The sequence below is a fragment of the Ornithodoros turicata genome, chromosome 5 (genome assembly GCF_037126465.1).
Source record: "Ornithodoros turicata isolate Travis chromosome 5, ASM3712646v1, whole genome shotgun sequence".
NCBI lineage: Eukaryota > Metazoa > Arthropoda > Arachnida > Ixodida > Argasidae > Ornithodoros > Ornithodoros turicata.
The window spans coordinates 19,355,274-19,375,367 of record NC_088205.1 but is presented as its reverse complement, the minus strand read 5'-3'; the positions used below and the strand labels follow the sequence as shown (position 1 = coordinate 19,375,367).

At 45.8% G+C, this 20,094-nt stretch overlaps 1 protein-coding gene across 4 annotated transcripts in view; it reads right to left on the bottom strand.

Moving 5' to 3' along the window:
- LOC135394165 (uncharacterized) overlaps positions 1 to 20,094 on the bottom strand; it is a 163,267-nt gene that overhangs the window by 11,365 nt on the left and 131,808 nt on the right. Inside the window, exons 1-3 of one of the 4 annotated variants that reach the window (XM_064624738.1) lie at positions 16,813 to 16,980; positions 2,412 to 2,685; positions 2,028 to 2,268 (exon numbers count right to left, since the gene is read on the bottom strand). In XM_064624738.1, the coding sequence (XP_064480808.1) occupies positions 2,028 to 2,268; positions 2,412 to 2,672 (502 nt within the window). In that variant the 5' untranslated portion in view covers positions 2,673 to 2,685; positions 16,813 to 16,980. Of the gene's footprint in view, positions 1 to 2,027; positions 2,269 to 2,411; positions 2,686 to 10,816; positions 10,838 to 12,342; positions 12,453 to 16,812; positions 16,981 to 20,094 lie in introns of those variants that run through there. The other 3 variants (XM_064624739.1, XM_064624741.1, XM_064624740.1) reach the window with 3 other exon arrangements.

Genomic DNA, 20,094 nt, shown 5'->3' with positions numbered 1-20,094 from the left:
CGATGCCCCTGGATCCAGTCTTGGGCGATATGGATCTGAGTCATTACTGCGTCGTTACGGGGAGCACCAAATTACTGCCGGTCAAACCGGAAACGTTCGTGAGTTGCCGTCCCCCAAAAGATAATCTTCCCCCTGAAAACGGGCTTTGAGACTATAGACCTAGACTTTGAGCTATAGACCTCTACCCGAGAAACGTTATCATGACGTTGGTAGACAGACTGAAACTGAAACAAATCGGAAGGGGAGGGCTGGGTTCCACGAATGGGCACTTGTTCCCTGCCTGCTATTGAAAGAAAAGTAGGACCGAAGGTCGCGTCCCTTTCAGGGACCATCGCTCATAATCCCCTCAAGACCGTGGCTTTCGGGCGGGACCTTGTTCGCCCCCAGCTTCAAGCGTAGTTCAACTCTACCAAATTGGTGGCGCTGTCGAACACTATGACGTCATTTCTTTACAAACAGGGAGATGTCTATTGAACGCTGATGCTTCGCTTACCTTAGCAATATTCGAGTGCATCGTTTACCCAGCTCCAATGTTTGTAAAGAAACAGATATTTTCTCTCTCGAGTGCATCGTTTCTGCGTTGTGCGTCGTCTCTGGAAAAACATCTGTACACTCCTTCCCTCTATACTTCGGGACAAATCAATACCTACAGGTTCAACACCACCCACAAATCTTAAGACGTCTCTGATTGGCTTAGGCGGGTGCATAACGCCTCTGAGTCACAACGTAGAGCTTCAAACTGTTGTTTTTGTACTGATCATGTTGCAAAAACACCCGTCGGTACGACGTATACTCAGGGCTCATTTGCATGCTTTTAAAGCAAACACGTATTATAAACAATTTTTGCATTTTTTTGCAATTTTTCACACATATTTGCATATTTAAAGCAAACACGTAACTATTTGCGCTAACAAGATATATGGATCAACTTTCCCGTCTGCTTGGCATCCACCACCTTCTCGTATGCCTCATGGCCTGTTTATACTACTGCGTGAAAATGACAAGCGCGCAACGACGTCCACTGTCATTAAAACGGAACTCGCCGAGTGTTTACGCTCGGACGCAAGAGAACGCATGACGTGAACCAGCGTGAGTCAGCGTGGCAGCGGTGGGAGTGGAACATGCTCTGCTCTTGAACGTTTCCAAAATCAACGTTTTCAGCGGCGAAGCTGGAAGTACGGAACATCCGCTCGCTGGCGTTATATCTGAGTTCATGCTAAAAATGTGACGGAATCCAATCCCCTGCTGCGGAATTCTCCCTGAAGGAGAACTATTATTCATACCGAAGCAGATTCCCCGAACTTTCTCCTATCCGCAAGTCTATAAACCACCCCCGTTGCTTCGCGACGTTAACACAAAATAGATCCTTTGAATATTCATTTTGGTTAACTTTTAACGAATACACTCTCTGGCGCACAGCCAAACATGTACGGAATGCGACAGGATTGCAGCAAAGGAAGGACGGTGCTTGCGCTGTGACCGTACTTGATTTGCGCGTGGCGCAACGGCAAACTCGACCATAGGTTGCCGTTGGCCATGTGCAGAAACATGGGTGTCGTCTGCAAACTCGTTCACTCCCTGTTAAGGTCACTGTACTCTTTCGTGCGCATTTCCGAACATCTTGCCGAGTGACGCCGCTTACGTTCCTCATTTTCGGCCATCGCGTCTGCATCTCCTGCAGCAATGGCGGCACATTTGCGAACTCCCTACCTGCGCAAGTGCTCCCCAGCACACCGCCTACGTTGTAACTCCGCGGTGTTCGTGTTGCCGGTCGACTTCACGCGAGACGCGCTATGCAGAGCACTGAGAGAGCCCGCCCGCCGGTTTCTTCTCAGACGTGGTGGAGGGGATGAAAGGGGGTGTGGGTGCCGTGGTGGTGGTGGAGGTGGAGCGATGTTCGACGCGAAACTGACGCGATGCGGCTTCACCGAGGCTTCAAAAAAAAAAAAAAGAAAGGAAGAAAAAGGAAAAAGAAAAAATGTGCGTCATAGAAATGTTATTATATTTCAAAACCCAACAGTAATTACCTGGCAACGTGGGGACTACGACGGATGCCCCGAGGCTGTCCAGTTCTGACGTGAGCGCGGAGAAGTCGTTGTAATTTCCGGGAGCGCCATGAATGGCGACCACTGTAGGTCCCTCACCGGCGTTGCGGTCTAAACCAGTGTGGATATAAGGCACCGTGACTCTCACGCCGTTGGGGTTCACGTACTTGTAACCGGGCCGTGTCGTTTTCCAAGATTTGAAGAGCTCTGAACATGAAGTTACCTTGAAATGACAAATTATAGTGAATATCTTAAATCAAGATTCTAGTGGTGAGAGTAAGTACGGCGGGTATGTTTCGAGCAGGCATGCTAGTGTATTCATGCTTCAGAAACGTATTAGAAAAGCGGCTTTGGTTCTGTACTCACCGTTACCAACCTTTCTTTATATATGGACTTGGGAAGAACAGCAACCTCTTCCGTTGCCTTTTTGAGCGAGATAGCTTCTGCCTGGTGTGGATAGATAGCTGTCGATGTTTGTATTTGATTACAGGCACTCGTACGGCTGGAATGTCTGTTTGAGAGGGTCAACAGAACTAGCTGCCGATGACGTTTCGAATTCCCATTGGTCGCCTGAACTTGCGTGAAGAGACAGAGGCTTCTGCAGTAGCTCCTGCCCGATTTGGCCATCCTGCTCGTCTACCTGAAAGTAAATTCATTCGTTTCTTTGAAAAACTTGCGTCTCTCACGCATGTGCACTCCGTGCACAGCCAATGGGATTGGACCGTGTTGGCCTTTCTAGGCCATCGCCCCAGCCAGCTTTCCAGATGACTATATGTTTCGCAGCTTCAAAAGCGTGCTTTTCTTGAGGAGGATACTTGTACTACGCCCACTGTTTGATTACAACCATCAAAGGGCCATATTACGAGGCATCGCTTCACACGATGTGGGTCGCCTCTCAACAATCTTCACTTCGTGCACAATGTGCAGTTGAGATCAGCGGAAGTATGGAAGTCCATATTCAGAGCACAACGTTCAAATGCAGGAGGACACATCGTATACCCTTTTGTCGAACTTGTAGTAAGTACACCGCGTTCTACCGCGCACTTTCCTGCGGTTGTGGGAGACAACTGCAAGAAATTACGATCACATAGAAGGACTGATTTGATTTGAATTAAATTAACCCTTTAAATGTCTTCAGACGTTCCTCCATCCCGAATGCAAACAACACTCACGCGCGGATCGTTAATCCAATGCGGGCCTTGTGGAAACAAGAAAAAGAAAATATGTTTCGAGTCTTCAACTTTTGATTACCGCCGGTACAGAAAAAAATTCCACTTCAGTAGTACAACAGCTTCGGAACCATCAGATGTATGCAGAGCAGGAACGGAAACCCAACGGAAGTTAATTGTTGCCAGAGGATATTTTCTAAAAAGAAACTTCCTATCTATCTATTCCATGTTCTCTGCAAACGCCTGAGACGTGAAAGGTTGGAATTAAGATTCGCACTGTTGGTATTCGCACAGTCTCGAATGTCCTAGATAACGACTTGCGGGACATTTGTAATAACAATAATTATTCGTGATTTTACGTTGCGAGACACCATAGTCTCTGGATTAATTTTGCATACCTGAAGGTTCTTCAACGGGCGCCGATAACTCAGCGCACGACGCACCGCACTTAACGTCCCTGCCACCAGAGGGCGGGTGTCCTCAACCGGGTTTGAACCCGCAACCTTGGGATCGGTAGGCGCTCAGGTGGGCAAAACTAATCCACAGAAACAAGTCACTGCGGCGACATAACGCTATGACAACCGAAGCAACTTGCCCAAACCAAAACTAGTGCGCCTAATTCCCCAGGCGTCACGTAACTAGTATTCTAGGCACGCAACATAACACAGAAGAAACAAAAAAAAGGGGGGGAGAGAGATACAGTTACTTCGCATGCTGGCGGCACCTAGCATTCCGTATGTGCTTCAGGATGAGTAGATATACTAGAGGAAGTGATGTAACGGAAGTTACGCTCGCACTACGTCATCGCACGTGACACAAGACTCGTTCCAGGAAGCTTCGCTGACTATTTCCTCTTCCTATATAGAGCAGGCTTCGTCCGCTATGAATCGACCGTAATGGGGGCAACAGTGGAGGAAAGAGCTGAATAAGGAAGACCTTACAGAGGCAAAACTTACGCTTTCTGTAGCGCAACTTACATGAAATTTTAACAAGGTTAAAATCTGGGCAGGTTGGTTGTTCATTTTAAAATCGATAAAACCTCAGTGTTGGGTAAAAAAAATGGAACAAAGCACGGTACAAGTAACGACAAACACCAGATTTGGCAGTTCCGCACAGTCGTTATTTGTCGTTACTTGTACCGTTCTTTGTCCTGGGGTTTTATAGATTTTGCAGAAAGTAGTGGTGCCTTTAATTGCCTGAGTGAGAGAAAATGCGACGTTGATCCCACCAGTAGCAGACAGTCCGTCTGTTGCTGGCGCAGCTGATGGCTCCTGTGCTGCCTTACACAATGGAAGGGCAACGAGATGAAGAGGTATTGGCAATATCGCGAATGTTCAGCAGAGGATTAAAGAAACGAGAAAATAACAAAGGAGAGCACGCTGCCGTATGGTCCTTCTTGTGCATCTGTATTCTCCGAAGTGATATCTACAATACAGGTGGATCCAATCGGCTCATTAACAGTACTGGAGTCCGGTTCAATCTTGGCCTCGAGGCTACAGTGTCATGCTTAAAGCGAGCTAATTGGAAAGGGAACGCGAAACCACCTTCCAGCACTCGCCTACATACTAACAAAGTAAACTTGCTTGCAATCAAAGCGGAAAAGTAGTCAGTCAATCAAAGCGGAAAACCACATGAGGTGCCGACGACTTGGAAAAAATGAAAAAGAAAGCATTAATATCCACATGTCTCCAACGCCAATGACAACGTGAAGAGAAGTCGTAAAGCTTCAGGCAGTCCTGGGAAGTAACTTCTAGTTACAAGTAATTACCTACTTAGCAATTAGTCAATAATTATAATTAATAACTCTTGCCATTCGGTGACAGGCAATGAACAAAGACACTGCAAGTTTGTGAAATTTGAGAGACAAACACGAAATTCTAAAGGAACTAACTAGTTGCTATCTAGTCATACATTATAATTATATGTTTATCTCTATGATTTCAGAACCTATAGTGGCATCTTCGTTCACTACCTGTCACCGACTGGCATCCACCATGAAAGTTGCTCTCCGAGGATGAGCTATTAATTAGTTAATTGCTCGGTTAATTAATTAATAAATTAATTAATTAATCGTTAATTGCTCGGTAAGTGACTGCTTGTACAAAGTTACTACATAAGACTGCTTCAGCCATTGTTTTTTTTTCTTCTTCTTCTTTCATCCAAGAAAAGGTTTGTCGAATTTAAAGCTTTTGTTAGGTGAACATAACGCATCAATGAACACAACACAATAGCAACAACAATAAATGATAACGATGGGATGGGGTGTTTCACCGCGGTGGTGCGGTACCCTACCCCATTGTACGGGAACATTATGTGAAGATGATGAACGAAGGATGAAAACACAACAAAGCACTAAAGCGTCTGAAGCAATCCAGAGGACGACAGGAAGTCCATGAACAGGTGAAGAACCCGACGATGGAGCCCAGGATCTTCATAGGGGCCAATGAGTGCAGCTAAGGTGAGCGGCCTCTTGCTGATGCGGGCCAGCTCACCACACAATGTCCGCCTTTGCGGGCAGTAGAGTGAACATTCCATAAGAATGTGGTGGGCAGTCGCCACGACACCGCAGGTGCAACAGAGGCTCGTGTCACAGCATCCGATCATACACTTGAATTGCGGGGTGAAAGCAACATTGAGCCGGAGTCTACGCAGGAGGGAGGTAAAACGGCGTAGGAGACGGCCAGGGAAAGAAAACGACAGATTTGGGTCTACCGAATGCATTAGAGATTGAGCGTGATGTCCCAGCGCCATTGCTGCAGAGCCAGGGGTTGAAACCATGCAGTTAGTAAGGCCCTTCTGTCGCCTCTCGAGAGCACAATGGGCACGGCAGCCGGGACTCGTGGGCAGCCGTTGCTGCTCTGTCAGCCTCCTCATTGCCTCTTAGACCGCAGTGACCTGGAATCCACTGCAGGGATATATGATGACCTTCACGCCTTGACCTTAGACGCCGAACTTGGTGGAGAATGTCTACCACGATGGGGGTTAGAGACCCACGAAGCCCCATGGTTGCCACACATTGCAGAGCAGCCCGCGAATCGGTGTGTATACCACCCAGGCACGGGGAGGAAGTTGGGAGATGTGCTGTAGAAACAGTAGAATGCCATACAACTCCGCCGATGTTGATGACGTACGATGTGACAGACGATATCCACGTGCGACTGCATTTAATGGGACAACAAAAGCACACGACGAACCATCCCGTGTGGAAGATCCATCAGTGAAGACGGCAGTGTTAGTTCTTCGGCCAACGCAGGACTTTAGGCCTGCCATTACGAGATTGAAGAGAATTGGGCTTAAGACACTCCCTTGTGGTACCCCATGAGCTAAACCAATCTTCGGCGTGGACCCCTTATGCGTGCGAACAGAGAGTGTTCTGTCGCGCAGAAAATCCGCCAGCCACAAGAACATTCTGTCAGAGACCTGGTCTTGCAGCAGTGCGTGAACACAACAGAACATAACAGAGGTTAACAAAGTTGAGGCTGGCACACAAACAGTAAGAGCACGGAGCCCGCCACGGTTAAAGCCACTGATAGACAAAGTAAAGCAGCGGCGGGACTCGAACCCACTGTCATTGGTTGCGGCTTTTAAAAGGCGCCCAAATACGTGCTCAACCTGGAACGATCGGTGAAGCAGACAAAACGATTCTAATGACAAATGTCACGCGATGCTCCCTGAGGGCAGTGGGGTCAAAGTAGGTCCCCGCTTGGAGAGAAGGACAGACGCAAAGATTATACGCTACAAAAATGTCTGCGGACTCGTGTGGATATCCTCGTTCCTTATTCCGTATTAACACCAAAGAGCAACTGGGTCTATGAGAGTGACGTGGACAGAGAGAGAGAGAGAGCAGTCGCTGCAGCATTCTGTCATAAGATAGGTGTCGTTGGATCTTCGAATTGTTCAACCTGCGGAACCGTGGAGGACATGGAGCTCATGCTGGTCACCTGCCGACGCTTCGACTCTAGTCGGCGAACACTGAAGAACGCCCTTGCTAAGCTTGACAACTGACGTTTAAGTGTCGAGAAGGTACTGGGGAGCAGGCCAAAGCAGCCCCAACAACCTGCGCTCTCTGCCCTGGCAAACTACCACAAGGACATACGTGCTGAAGTAATCTTTTAAATCACTCAATGCTTCCACCCATCAAGGGTCATGGAACAGCTGGTCGTACCAGTGTGATCTACGTTTCCTTTTTTCTTTCTTCTAATCTAATCGAAACAAGAGAGAGAGAGATATGTGTGGAAGACACATATGAGCGTCCAGGAAACCTGATGCCCTCGGCGTCAGTCTAGAATGCCTGCCGCGAATCCTAGGGAACATGTTAGATTCCAGCCATGGCCTTCTATCACCCCCACGGCCTTTTGTGTAAGCTATTGTCAAACACCTGCGGGCGTAACCATTGCGGCATAACGTTAGGACGATAGCAACCAACGTCGTACAGCAGCGTCACTCAGGGTCAGCGTCGCTTCTTCGGCAATCTAATATACCGTCCACCAGCGGCATGGCCGAGCGGGTTAAGGCGTCCCGCTCGTTGGTGATAGCCAAGGTCGTGCTGAAGACCGGGAGGTAGTGGGTTCGAATCCTACCACCGGCTGTGCTGTCTGAGGTTTTCCCTGGGTTTTCCGAAGTCTTTCCAGACGAATGTCGGCACAGTCCCCCTGAAATCGGTCCAGGATGCATCCTAACCCCCACTCCTTCCTTGCAGTCCTCTCTCCGCCTGTCCACATCTGTACGCTGCTCATAGCCACAGTTGCCTCGCGGCGCTAACACGGAATAAAAACAATGTACTGTCCACGCAAACCGCTATGCACAGCACATCTTCCGGTATGCCGAAAATCACGGTCATTATCAAATAAAAAAAAGGTACGTGCTATGATCCCTATCTAGGGCTATGAGGCCTTGTGCACACTGTCGATAAGCATCTCTTGCGGCGGCACGCTCCAATGGCGTGGTTGCCATCAAGGGCAAACATCACCGAGATAAGGGGTGATCACAGCGTAAGATAGCGGCATTGCATTCATAAGGAAAGTTACGTGTCTTGGGAGCAGTTATCTGATCTGCATCGTTGGGAGAAAGTAACCGTGCGGATGGAGGACTATAGAAACATCCGGAAATCTGCGGGTAACAAGAGGGTGGCTTGGGTATTGCGAACATTTCGTTTAGTTTGTTGTTATAAGAAACATGGCACCCGGAACAAGAGAAACGATCTGAGGGTTTCCCTGTTTCTTTTTTTGGTTTTCTACACGGGTGCAAGCACATTTGATGTCGGCCGAGGACGCAGGGTAACTTTCTCACTCATACCTCCGGTTGTCCTAACAACAGTTGCTTCGCGGTGCCCACACGGAATAGAAAAACGAGAATAATATCCAAGATAATTGAGAGCAAGAAAAACGAGAAGAAAATTGACGCTCGCTTGCGTCTTTGTTCCTGAAGTTCATGGACAGATGGAAGCAGAAGACTGGGCTCACCTCGGGGAACTCTGAAAACCCTGACGACAAGAACGGCAGAAACATTAGACAGGACAGCAGGCCGGTTCGAACCTCCCAGTCTTCAACACGTCAGAGAGCTACCATCAAGAAGTGGGTGCTATGCGCATAACAGTATAACACGCACACCAAGCCAGTGTAAGCTTTTCTGCACGACAACTACCTGTGGAATTCGCCAATATTAAAAGAGAGCTGCGTACAGAATGCATCTTTCTACGTTTCTTCCGGGTTCGACAACCACGCTGCCGTAGACGGACCCAAGTCACGTGGGCCAGTCGACGAAAGGCTGCACGACTGAGCAACTGGGTCATGCGCTCAGTTAAGAAAACGGCGAGTGAAAATGTCTCTTCCTTCTGGCTGTCACGTCCGTCAACTTTCTATGAAGTTTCGCAATCTATTTCATCCCGGTTGCAGCTGCGGCGTCAAAGGGTGACTTTCTGCATTTCATATTAGATGCCTGATTAGATTACCTGATGCATATATGTATATATATATATATATATATATAACGAAAAAATTAACCGGGACTTTGACTGCACGTAGAGTGTATGTTTGTAAGTGCTCAAAGGTCACCATGCCGGTACTAAGACAGCTGTGTAGGCGTTACAGCAGGCCTGACAGCTGTCCAGTACTACATGGCGACGTTTGAGAAACATATATACATGGTGTCCCGGAAAACGTGTCATTGAATTGTAATAAAAAAACTACATCACCGAGAATCATGCGGACAACAGCATTTGTTAGGTTTTTGCCACCTCCTGATATGAATGTCGTGTTACGTAAGTTTAATTATGTAACTTTTTGGGAACTGAAGTCGTAAATTTGCCAACTAAAGGTCACTTTTTTATCCCACCAATGTGAAGAGCGTGTCTAATTTACCAAATTAATGATAATTGACAGGGATATTCAGGGGCTATCCCATCAGAAGAAATAGCCGAACATCATGCTCTACTGAACTAGTGCGCGACAAATTTTTCAGCGCAATCCTTGTCAGCCCGACGAAAAGAGGTTGGAAACCTAGCCCACACCTGCAACGCAGAAAGAGACAACACAGGTATGGCTTATCGCGTCCGACTTCCGCTGGGATCGCACTTTCCCTCTCCCAATTTCAGGAACTGTCACTTTTTCTACTATTACTCTGTGGGCTGGGTTTGGAAGCTCCTTTCGTCGGACTGAGAGCGATTGCGCTCAAAAAGTCGTTGCGCGTTATGGTTCAGTGCTACAAGCATCATGTTCGGCTACTTTTTCCGATGGGATAGCTCGTGAATATCACTGTCAATTACCATGAACTTGAGTGAATTCGGCACTCTTCGTATTGGTGGGGTAAAAAAGTGACATTTACTTGGCAAATTTCCCAGTTCAGTTCGCAAATAATTACATAATTAAACTTACGATACATGATATTCACAACCAGGAGTTGGCAAAAGCATAGTAAGAACAAATGGCGTTGACCGCATGATTCTAGGTGGCGTAGTTTTTTTATTATAATTCGATGACACGTTTTCTGGGACACCCTGTATATGACGTGCTAGGCCAAGCAGAAGGTGCAAACTGTTTTACTGTTGATGGATGTTTAACTTGTATTCCCACCCTGTGTCTTTGCGGTGCACATGTACGGAAGATAAAAGCTTATCAAACAATGTTGACTTGTCAGTCAGTGCCGTGTGTGTCTGTCCTCTTTTTGTTACACCATGCACTGTGGGTACGTTATCGCTTTTATCAAACATTTCAGGCCGTTGTGTTTCGGATCAAACATTCTGCGCGAAATAGAGTTCAATTAATAAATCCACATAGCTTCTGGCATCGCTGTTACATTGATCGAAAAACGCAACGACTCAATATCCCTACTCGGAAGAATACTCCCCTCTGCTCACATATTTCGTGAAGATTACCAAGAAGAAGCACCACGTAAATCCTATTCAGAAAACAAAATACAAACAAACAAAGGAGAAAAAAAGTGACAGCTCGGTCTTTGCGGGGACATCGTAGAGAGAATGCGAAGCACTCAAACTATACACGAACGGACAGAAACGATGAGGGACAAGCACTACTTCCAACAGCCCTTATTAGAAACAAATGTCACACGCATTTATGGATATACTGTCAAGTCAACCACACATACCCCGTTCCTGTGTGTCGTCGTTTCTGTTCGTCCGTGCATACTTTTCCGTCTCCCTTATGGAATATCAACAAGGCCAAAAAATCTCGTAGTGGCGATGTGCTCCCTTCGCACGCTCAGTAGATTACATTTATGAAAGAATGGCGCCTTATCTTGCGGAAACGACGACAATCGTTCAAGCGATCGCCAAGGTTGTTATTAAGATCAGTTCAGCTGGAACAACGTAGTTCCTTGAATGTAGTACGTGAAAAGAAACATGACGGAGCAACGCGAAGAGGACAAGGTCGGATACGAACAGGGAATATCTGCTCGACCTTGGCTAGTAGGCTGTCCACTCCGTCCAACACTGTAATTGGAAAAAAAAGGAAAGAATAAGAAAAGGCCGCCGTGTTTACGCAAACAAGGCTCGTAAAGAACGCACTACCGCGAATGATCTCGAAGTGGTCGAGTGAGCGATGAATATAGGGGATGCTCCAATACTCAGCGTCTTATTGCGATGCCCTTGACGTTCGCGGGTTTATCGGCTTTCGCGAATTTCATTATTTCTTTTGTTTTGTTTGACAGTCGCTTGTATGGCATAGTTTCGGAATTTCGGATAGGTGTGATCGTAGCACGTCGAGGGGGCGTGTGCAAAGCTGGTTCCCTCTTGCATTTTCGTTTATATTTGTATTGCGTTTGTATATCGCGAAAGTCAAGGGGAGGGGGGTATATGTTTATTAAGAAGAAAAGAAAAGAAATGTTAGCCAGGCAAAGAGCCAACTTGCTATTCAAAAAAAAAAAGAAAAAAAGAAATGGAGAAAAATGGAGAAAGAAAAAACGAAAAAGAAAAAGAAGGAAAGAAAGGAAGGGAAGGAGAGACAGAAGAAAAGGGACACCAGAACAACGTCAGATGCAGTTCACGAGGCCTGAGAATTGGAGAAAACCGAGGAGAGCGGCAGTGACAGCCCACTGGTCAAGGGTAAACTGAGGTAGCCATCAGGAGCAGCAAATCAGTCGGGAACATAGGTCACGCTTTCTTGAAGAATTGGGGATTTTCCCACCAGACGTCGCCTTGAGCCCTTTTACCTTTAGATGGCAGTCGAAGAAAAGGCACCAGAAGTGGGATTCGAACCCACACCCTCTGATTGCCGGTCAGAGGTGCTATCAACTTCAATTGGTTTGTCTTCGACTGCCATCATTCAATTCATGTATGCGACTGGGCGTTTGTGAGGCATGTGTTGTGCTTGTCCTTCTATGTTTGATTGCCTCATCCGATACAACCTTTTACCTCCATTTCGCTAACAAATTAAAAATATTAGGTGTTCTCTGTCGCCTTTGTAACTTGTTGTGCTGGGTTTCTGCTCAGCTATGTCGTCAACATAAATTGCCTCTGTGCTGCGGTGCATTTAAACACTTGGACCGTTGCGAAGTGATTAAAGGACGCTCGAGTAGCCAAGCTTAATCCACTAATTATCTCCAGTAATTAGACCGATCGCTCAAGATCGTAGTTGCGCCACGACGTGGTCAATGAAATACGAATGTTCACTTACCATATGAACACACAGCTGCTCGAGTATTCCCCAAAATACCAGTTGCCAGACTAACAAGTATAGGGGGAAATGCAGTTTTCAACGCTGCATGACAGCTCTTCTTATTCGAATGATGTAATCGTGCTCCCCGTTGTTTATATACGGTACGTGTACTGACATTATTAACGCTACCGTGCTACTTATCTCCTCGCCGGAGATAACTGTTTCTGACAGCTCATAACGACAAGAACAGTACGAAGAACAGGTAAACGTTGCTTGGGTATCGGAAATGTTATCGCCCGACTGAGCGATTATAACGACAATAACTGATGACGTGAGGGCTGCCCTAAGATGTTCATTTTCTTTCTAACCTATTGTTAAAACCATTAATTGTCATGAGAGGTTTCATGCGCTTATATTACGCGGCCTATACGACTATTTCTCGTACCGAGGACTTCATTATTCACCGTATCATTTCATACCACATACTGACCAGTGTGCCCTGGGCGTAGTGGAAAATGTCTTCATTCATATCACTTCATGTGTCTTCTGTTGTTGTTGTTGTGAGAACCATCTGACAATAATATTGCGCTGGCACCAACAACATATTCGTACAGGGCACTGGCGCTTCCAAAGTTTCTCGCAGGGTACAAGTTGCTCAGAAACGTTGTCTTCCGCGAGGGACGTTAAATACGGGGTGGGACGAGATTTCGGTGCACGACCCTCATGTAAATTAATCAATTAAATTAATTAGTTAAATTATCAATTAAATCAAATTAATTAATCCGGAGACAAACCTCTTCGGCGTCCGGTAGCGTATCTGACCGGCAGTCAGAGGGTGTGGCCCATTGCTTCAAATCTTAAATTTTACAGCGACACGTGACTTAAACTCACAACAACTTCGAAACTGACCGATACGCACAAACTATCGGTCATGCTAAGTTGCTTTAAAAATTATCTGTGTTGCCGAAACAGCTGGACTGTGAATATAGACACTGACCTGCTTGCGACATGCTTTGTCTGGCATGGACAGCTTGCGGTTTATCCTGTCTGAGATCTACAGGTGTTGCAAGAATGCCTCTTTCGACTAATAGACACGTACGGCACTGTACCCGGTACGTCTTTATTATTTGAAGCAAACAATCTGGCAACGCCTGGAGATTACGAGCCGGATAAACCGCTAGCTGTCAATGCCAGACGAGTATATCGCAAGCTGTTACTCTTTTCAACATGTAGCGAGTTACTGTTACGAAGTTAAAGTAACTTGACCGATATATAACCGAGACAGGGAAAGGCACAAGACAAATACAGCACGAGCTCAAACACAGCAACTATTTACTGATAAACTAGTAGGTAGCCAACAGAGGTGGTATGGGAGAAACCAAAGGAACACTAACGCCAATGCTCTCCCCTCGTGATAATCTTTAGCTATAATCTGCAAACAAAACGAAAAATAAATAAAGAGGAAGAAGAAGAAAAAAATCGCGCCACAGCGGCAATTCTGCAACATTCTGAAGAACTATAGGTATACCATGTCATTGAACGGAGGAGTCGCTGTAGCCAGTTCTGACTGAGTCGGGACTAACCTCTCCATATTTTTCTTTCTTTTTCCAATCCAATCCAATCCAGGAGTCGCACTGACCCCGAACATCTTAAACAGAAATTCCCGTGCTCATGGAGCTTACCACCGTACTCTGGCTCTGCCCTGGGTGTTGAGGCTGTACGGTGTATAGTATGACTTAGTTCACCCAGTTACTCTACAGTTACCTTTTGGGAAAGGAAACCCGAAATCTTAGCACATGTAACGTCGAACAGCGATTACACATACACTCGAACACCAGTCGTTTTCAATTCCAGCCAGCTGTCGTCCATTCCACGCTAAAATGTCCTCAAAAGGAGCGTTGGAGCTTTCCGTAGTATGAAATTTGAAAGCGGCAAAACGGCGTTTGGAAACGGATGCGTCGGCACTACGAAGTAACTTGGTTACATTTTACGGGTACTGTCACCATGACTAGTTAATGTTACAAGTTACTTATAACTAAGCTACTATACCCAAGACTGCAAATACTGACGCATGCTCATATTATTAATTCGGTCCCATTCGAATGGACGCAACAGGCATTTACGCGTTCAACTCCACATTTTTTTCTCTCTTTCTTACGTCAACTAAACAGTACGCATGAACCCAAGGTACAGATCCCGACAAAAGTTTACGGAACACCAGCGCGACGTATTTCTCGATCGGAGCGACACCCTAGCAGCGAGCGGGAGTGTGTACACTCACTGAGAGGTGCATGGAGTACCCAGTCACCTGCTTGTAAGTCTATCTGCTCCTGTTTGCAGCAACGGTATCGCTCAGATGACTATATACACCACTCCGGTGTTCCGTAAACTTTTGTCGGGACCTGTACATGCAACGTATGCGCATCACGCGTAGACTTTGAAATTAAGTACTTGCGCAAGGTCGAAGATTTGGCTTATTGGCAGGACCACGAAGCATAAGCGCAGATGAACGGGGCACAGAACGTATACGAAAGCTGTGGAACCACAGAACGGGGCACACGCTGTGGATCTCCGATCTCAAGTTCTGTTTCCTTCTTGTGTTTCGTTCGAAACTACGACGGAACAGAAAACAGCTAAATGGGCCGCTATTGTTTTCGTTTGTCATCACCACCAGCAATGGGGTACCCGGTACCCCCTGACGATGAAACTCCCCCGTCATCACCTCGTAATAGAGTTGTTGTTGTGGTAGCTGCAGTCACGATAGAAGTGTGTGCGTAGGTACACTGTGCTAATGAGACTTCATCAAAAAAAAGAAAAGAAACAGAAAATAATGGCAGGGATTGAGCATAGTAGTAATAACAACAAACCATAAAAATCGCGTGCACACGACGTGTCTTTTAGTGTGTGTGCGTGCGTGTGTTTTAGTTTTCTTTCTTTCTGTTGGTAGAATAAAAACCGAAACGTCGCGAAGCTACAGTTTTCACGTGTGCGCGGTCAGCAAGGAAGGAGAGCGTAAATTCATCTTGCATATTTGTTTGTGTGTGTATTTTTTTTTGTTTTGCGTTAATACCGCGAAGCAACTGCGGCTACGAGCGTCGTACACAGACGTACAGCAGGAAAGAGGGGGGAAGGAAGAGGGGGTAATATGCGTCCCGGGTCTACTTCATCGGGTACTGTGCTCGAGGGAAAGCACCACTTGTGGTAGAATTCAAAGCTTCCAGCCTTGAGCATCATCTAGAACCTACTACCGACGTCCGTATGCTGCTGCTGCTACATATAATTTTGAGAACGGTATTAAAGATAAGTGATCGCGACCAATAGTTACGGATATTTCATTAAGGCACAATTGAATTGGAAACAGTCAGTAGGCCTGTCGAAAACTGGCATTGTTCCGCTGAGCCTTTCACAATAGCCTGACGTGACAGCCGTGACGAACAAGTGTCAAGCTGTGAGCGAGCAAGTGTGAAGCTAGGACACTTTGTCTTGCCGAGAATTGAAAACAGTGTTCATACCTTTTCGATTCATTTCACCCGCTCCCTTTATAGAGCAGTGAACGGAAACAATAGATAGTTCCATTGTTATATATTATTTTTTTATTTAATTATACCGCCCAAATAACTGGAGCAATAATTTCTATACGTCTCGAATCAGTAAGTTGTCTGTAAGTGTCCTGCATCATGCTAAGAAAATTGGCAATACCTTTGCTGGCCTCCGTGTTTGTCCTCCCTTCCTGGCAACCTTCACTATCTCACGACGAGTTAATTAGTCAGAAATAAAACCATAGCCTCGCTCTGGAGAATGTTACATTACTGAAATAAAAGAAAAATAATATTATTTACCGTTTCTGCCGCACAATTCTGCCCCATATAATATACGGTGGTCTTTCTCGTAAATTAGCGACCATTCAATTCCATATACTCCTTCATGCTGGTTACGAAGAACACGTCAGTTACGAATTGTCTCCATATTTTCCTTTTTTTTTTTTTTTTTTTACAGCAACCAACCAACAAACGCTTTGTGTATGTCATCCTCTTTTCGATAGCGTGGATCAACAACCTATAAGCGGCTGACCACATAGCTGGCCGCAACAGGACCACAGGAAGATATTATTCCTCATCTCAGTGTCGTGCGAATCATAGCCGCGATGGCAGCGAAATTCAAACAAACACGGAACTCTATATCAGACATTGTTGTGGTAGAGGATAGCATTTTTTCCGCTTTTTTCCTGGTTGCGCGACAGGTCCGAATTGCGTCAGCGCGAATAACCTCACGAAAGTTTATAGTTCCTCTCCGCTACACCAATACATTTCTTCTTCGTAGCTTCGAAAAAACACATATGTCGATGCTGATGTGCAACAAACTACATGCGTTCACAACGCATTTCGAACGACAGGACGCAGCGTGCGATAAAAAATATCAGCATTCGCTAAAGCGACGAAGTTCGCTGTCATCCGGTATTGTCAGAAAGGCTGCGAGGAAGATACTTACTAGTATTTAAAACGCTTGCTACAAGAGGTATTCCATAGCGAGGACACAAACACAACACATCACAAGCACGGACTATGACAGGACAAGACGGGCAGAGCAAGCCAGCAAGGCAGGCCTCTGTCTCGCTTCTCTTTCATGAATGTATACAACATATACAACGCGAAGCGGCGGTCGCGCCGCCCTGGCGGGCTTCCACGAGGCATAAGAAAACAAAGAAAACGGGAGCGTTGCTTCCAGGGTTGCGAGGAGGACACTGCGCTTCGCCGGCGCTGTGCGGAAGAAATAACGTTGGACGTCGTCGGGAAAGTAGGTATCGTCTCGTCTTGTGTAGAACTCGAAATCAAGCTGCTCGTTGTATTCAAGCCAATACAATCAATTACGTCTCGAATAGATGGCATCGTCACCAGTTTATTACAGTTCACTTTCAATATGCATCGATAATTCGTTGTCTCATGCTTGTACAATAGTAATACTTATTATTATGGTGCATTTTTTTCTTCCTCTATCACATCACATCGCATCACATAGTGTACTGCAATCGCACACAGTGCTTTTCAAAATACTTACTGTTTGTTATAAAATTGTGCTTATAACTTAAACGTGAAAAGTGAAAACGTGCTAGAGCAACAGAAGAATCTAGTGAATCTAATGACATGTGACTAACATCTCGATTTTCTTTTACCAATCAATCAATCAATCTAGTGAACGCAGTATCTGTGTCTATGGGGGGCGGGGGTGCTATTGCCCACCCCTCCCCCTCCTCCCACCCCTCCTTCCGAGTCCAACTGATGGAGGCGCTGAAAAGACACCTCTCGTGCAGGAAGAAGACGCTTCAGGACGACAGGAGGATAAAGGAAATCAAGAGTATAAGGGGTGGAGGCAAATTTCCCGCTTGTCTGCCCGGAGGCAAAACATAGGCGCCGGCCCTGGTTAGACACTTTCCACTGGTACATAAAATGATAAATGTCAAAAGCATCACGCAAGGTCACCATTTGTGGCAGGCGTTTAAGGTACCCAGAAAGTCATAAACATAGGCTACTTGACTTTTTAACGACACGTCCTAATTCCATTCACCGATGACTCAATTTCGCTTAATTCGATTTTCCTTCGAATTACTTTGCTAACCGTACCCACCATTTACGCTCATCTGAGGAAGAGCTTTATACACTCGAAAATTAATTTTTACTTTCATTCCACCAGTTACATTTCTATCCTGCTTTCTCCTTTGGTACACAAGTCTTCCGTTTTCATTTTCTGTACGAGGCAGCCCATTGGAACTTCGCTCACCTTCCTCCTCCACAGCACAAGTTAGAGAGAGAAAAGAAAGAAATATAAAACAAGAACATTGTAGCCAGCAACGTCTTCCGCAACATGCATGCATGCACACGGTAATTTCACAACAGGTACCACACTCTCTGCACAGCTCACGCAGAACACAACAAGCACATCAAGTGACGGGGAATGAGGAAATTTGCCAGCGTTTGTGGCTCACTATCCCAGGGCACACTGTGATGTGAGGTGGTATGATATGTGTGTGTGATAATGTCAAAGTGATGTAAAATAATGAGGTGATAGGTGAGTAATAATCCAAGTCATTGGTATAAAGTATGCACATAAAAAGTCACATGGACCGCTCATAATCAGATGATGTCAGTGCATGGCATTGTGCACAGAACAGACAAGTACTTACGTATGTTTCCATGCGTACATGGTGTATGTTATAGATGTTTGCTGAAAGTTTCTATATGTACTTTAACCCACGAAACATCGAAATGCAGGTTATGTCTGGTATTTCAGGTACTGTTGTTCATACGTGCCCACGAACAACGTATGTCTATACATAATCAGAATACAGTTGAAACGGTTAGGAAGTTTTGTTGACGAGCTTTCGTGCAGAATCTGCTCTTCATCAGATTCGGCAATTATCTTTCTGGATGAGCTTTCTGCACGAAAGCACGTCAGGAAAACTAGATGCTCCTTTTTGAACACTATTGTAACTACCTGCTTGTGACCACATAATGAAAACTAAACAAAAATAACGCGAATAAAACGGATCGAAACAATTCATAAAGCGATTTCAGGATATAATACCATACCGCGTCAAGGAGGGATGCGCAAAGTTCTCTTGAGGTCATTTGAAACCATTGTGGATGATAGACATAGCTCGGCATTTCGGACCTCAAAACTCACGATCGCAATCATCTGATAAGGCGTGAGTTCAGTCGCAGCTACGAACTCACGTGAAGGTCGACATGGCGTATCGGTGTGCTCAATCCCGCCGCATATTAGCTCACTCACCACACACACACATACACACACACGCACGCACACATAAATGGGATGATGATGATGTGGTGGGTCATTCTACGCCGCTCACCAGATAACATCACACCTGCTCTGTTTACAAGTGTAATGTTATTCGGTGAGCGCACTAATATGCGGCATGATCGAACTTACCGATACGCCATGTCGACCTTCACGTGAGTTCGTAGCCGCGGCTGAACTCTTAATACGCCGCTGAACCTTATCAGATGATTGTAATCGTGAGTTCCCAGGCACGAAATGCCGAGCTTGATGATAGATTAAATTAGCCGTAGGTTAATAAGAGAACTATTTTTATCTCCCGTTTCCCCAAAATTCTACCCAAGGCTCAAACAAACAACAACTGTGTGTGTTTTTTTTTGTTTTGTTTTTTAAGATGCGACAATGAATCAGTCAGTCACATCGTACGTCAATAGGCGCACGCAATCGACTGGGGAAAAGTGTGCTGAATAAACGGTCGTGACGTCATAGCTGACGTCAAAGAACACGGTCAAAGCAGGGCTAGGTCAGCCCTGGAGCAGTTAGCCTTGACAGGTAAGCACGTTTCTCTACTGGAAAGTACGATGGGTGAAATTAAAACGTTGGAGGGCATCTTTACCTTGGGGCACGCCAACGTTCGCACGGCACTCCAGCTCGGCACGGCACTCCAGGAAAAGTTCCAACATCGGAGACAACGATGAGGACATGTTGGGCTAACGGGATCACAACTTGATAATACTCGTACATAAACGTGGTCACAGTTAAGATGTCAATCCATTCTTCATTTTTGTCAGATAACATTAAGCTATGATCCCCTAAGGAGTTCGATAGGAGACGGAACACAGAAAAGACAAGATAAAAATGTTTATCCAGCATCAAAAGTAACGTGAATAAGAGTCGAAATGCAGTCTAACTGGTGTTTGTGATCGTCTGTGTTTTCTTTGTCTCGGGGTTCAGTCAAATTTCATCATGAAAAGTAAC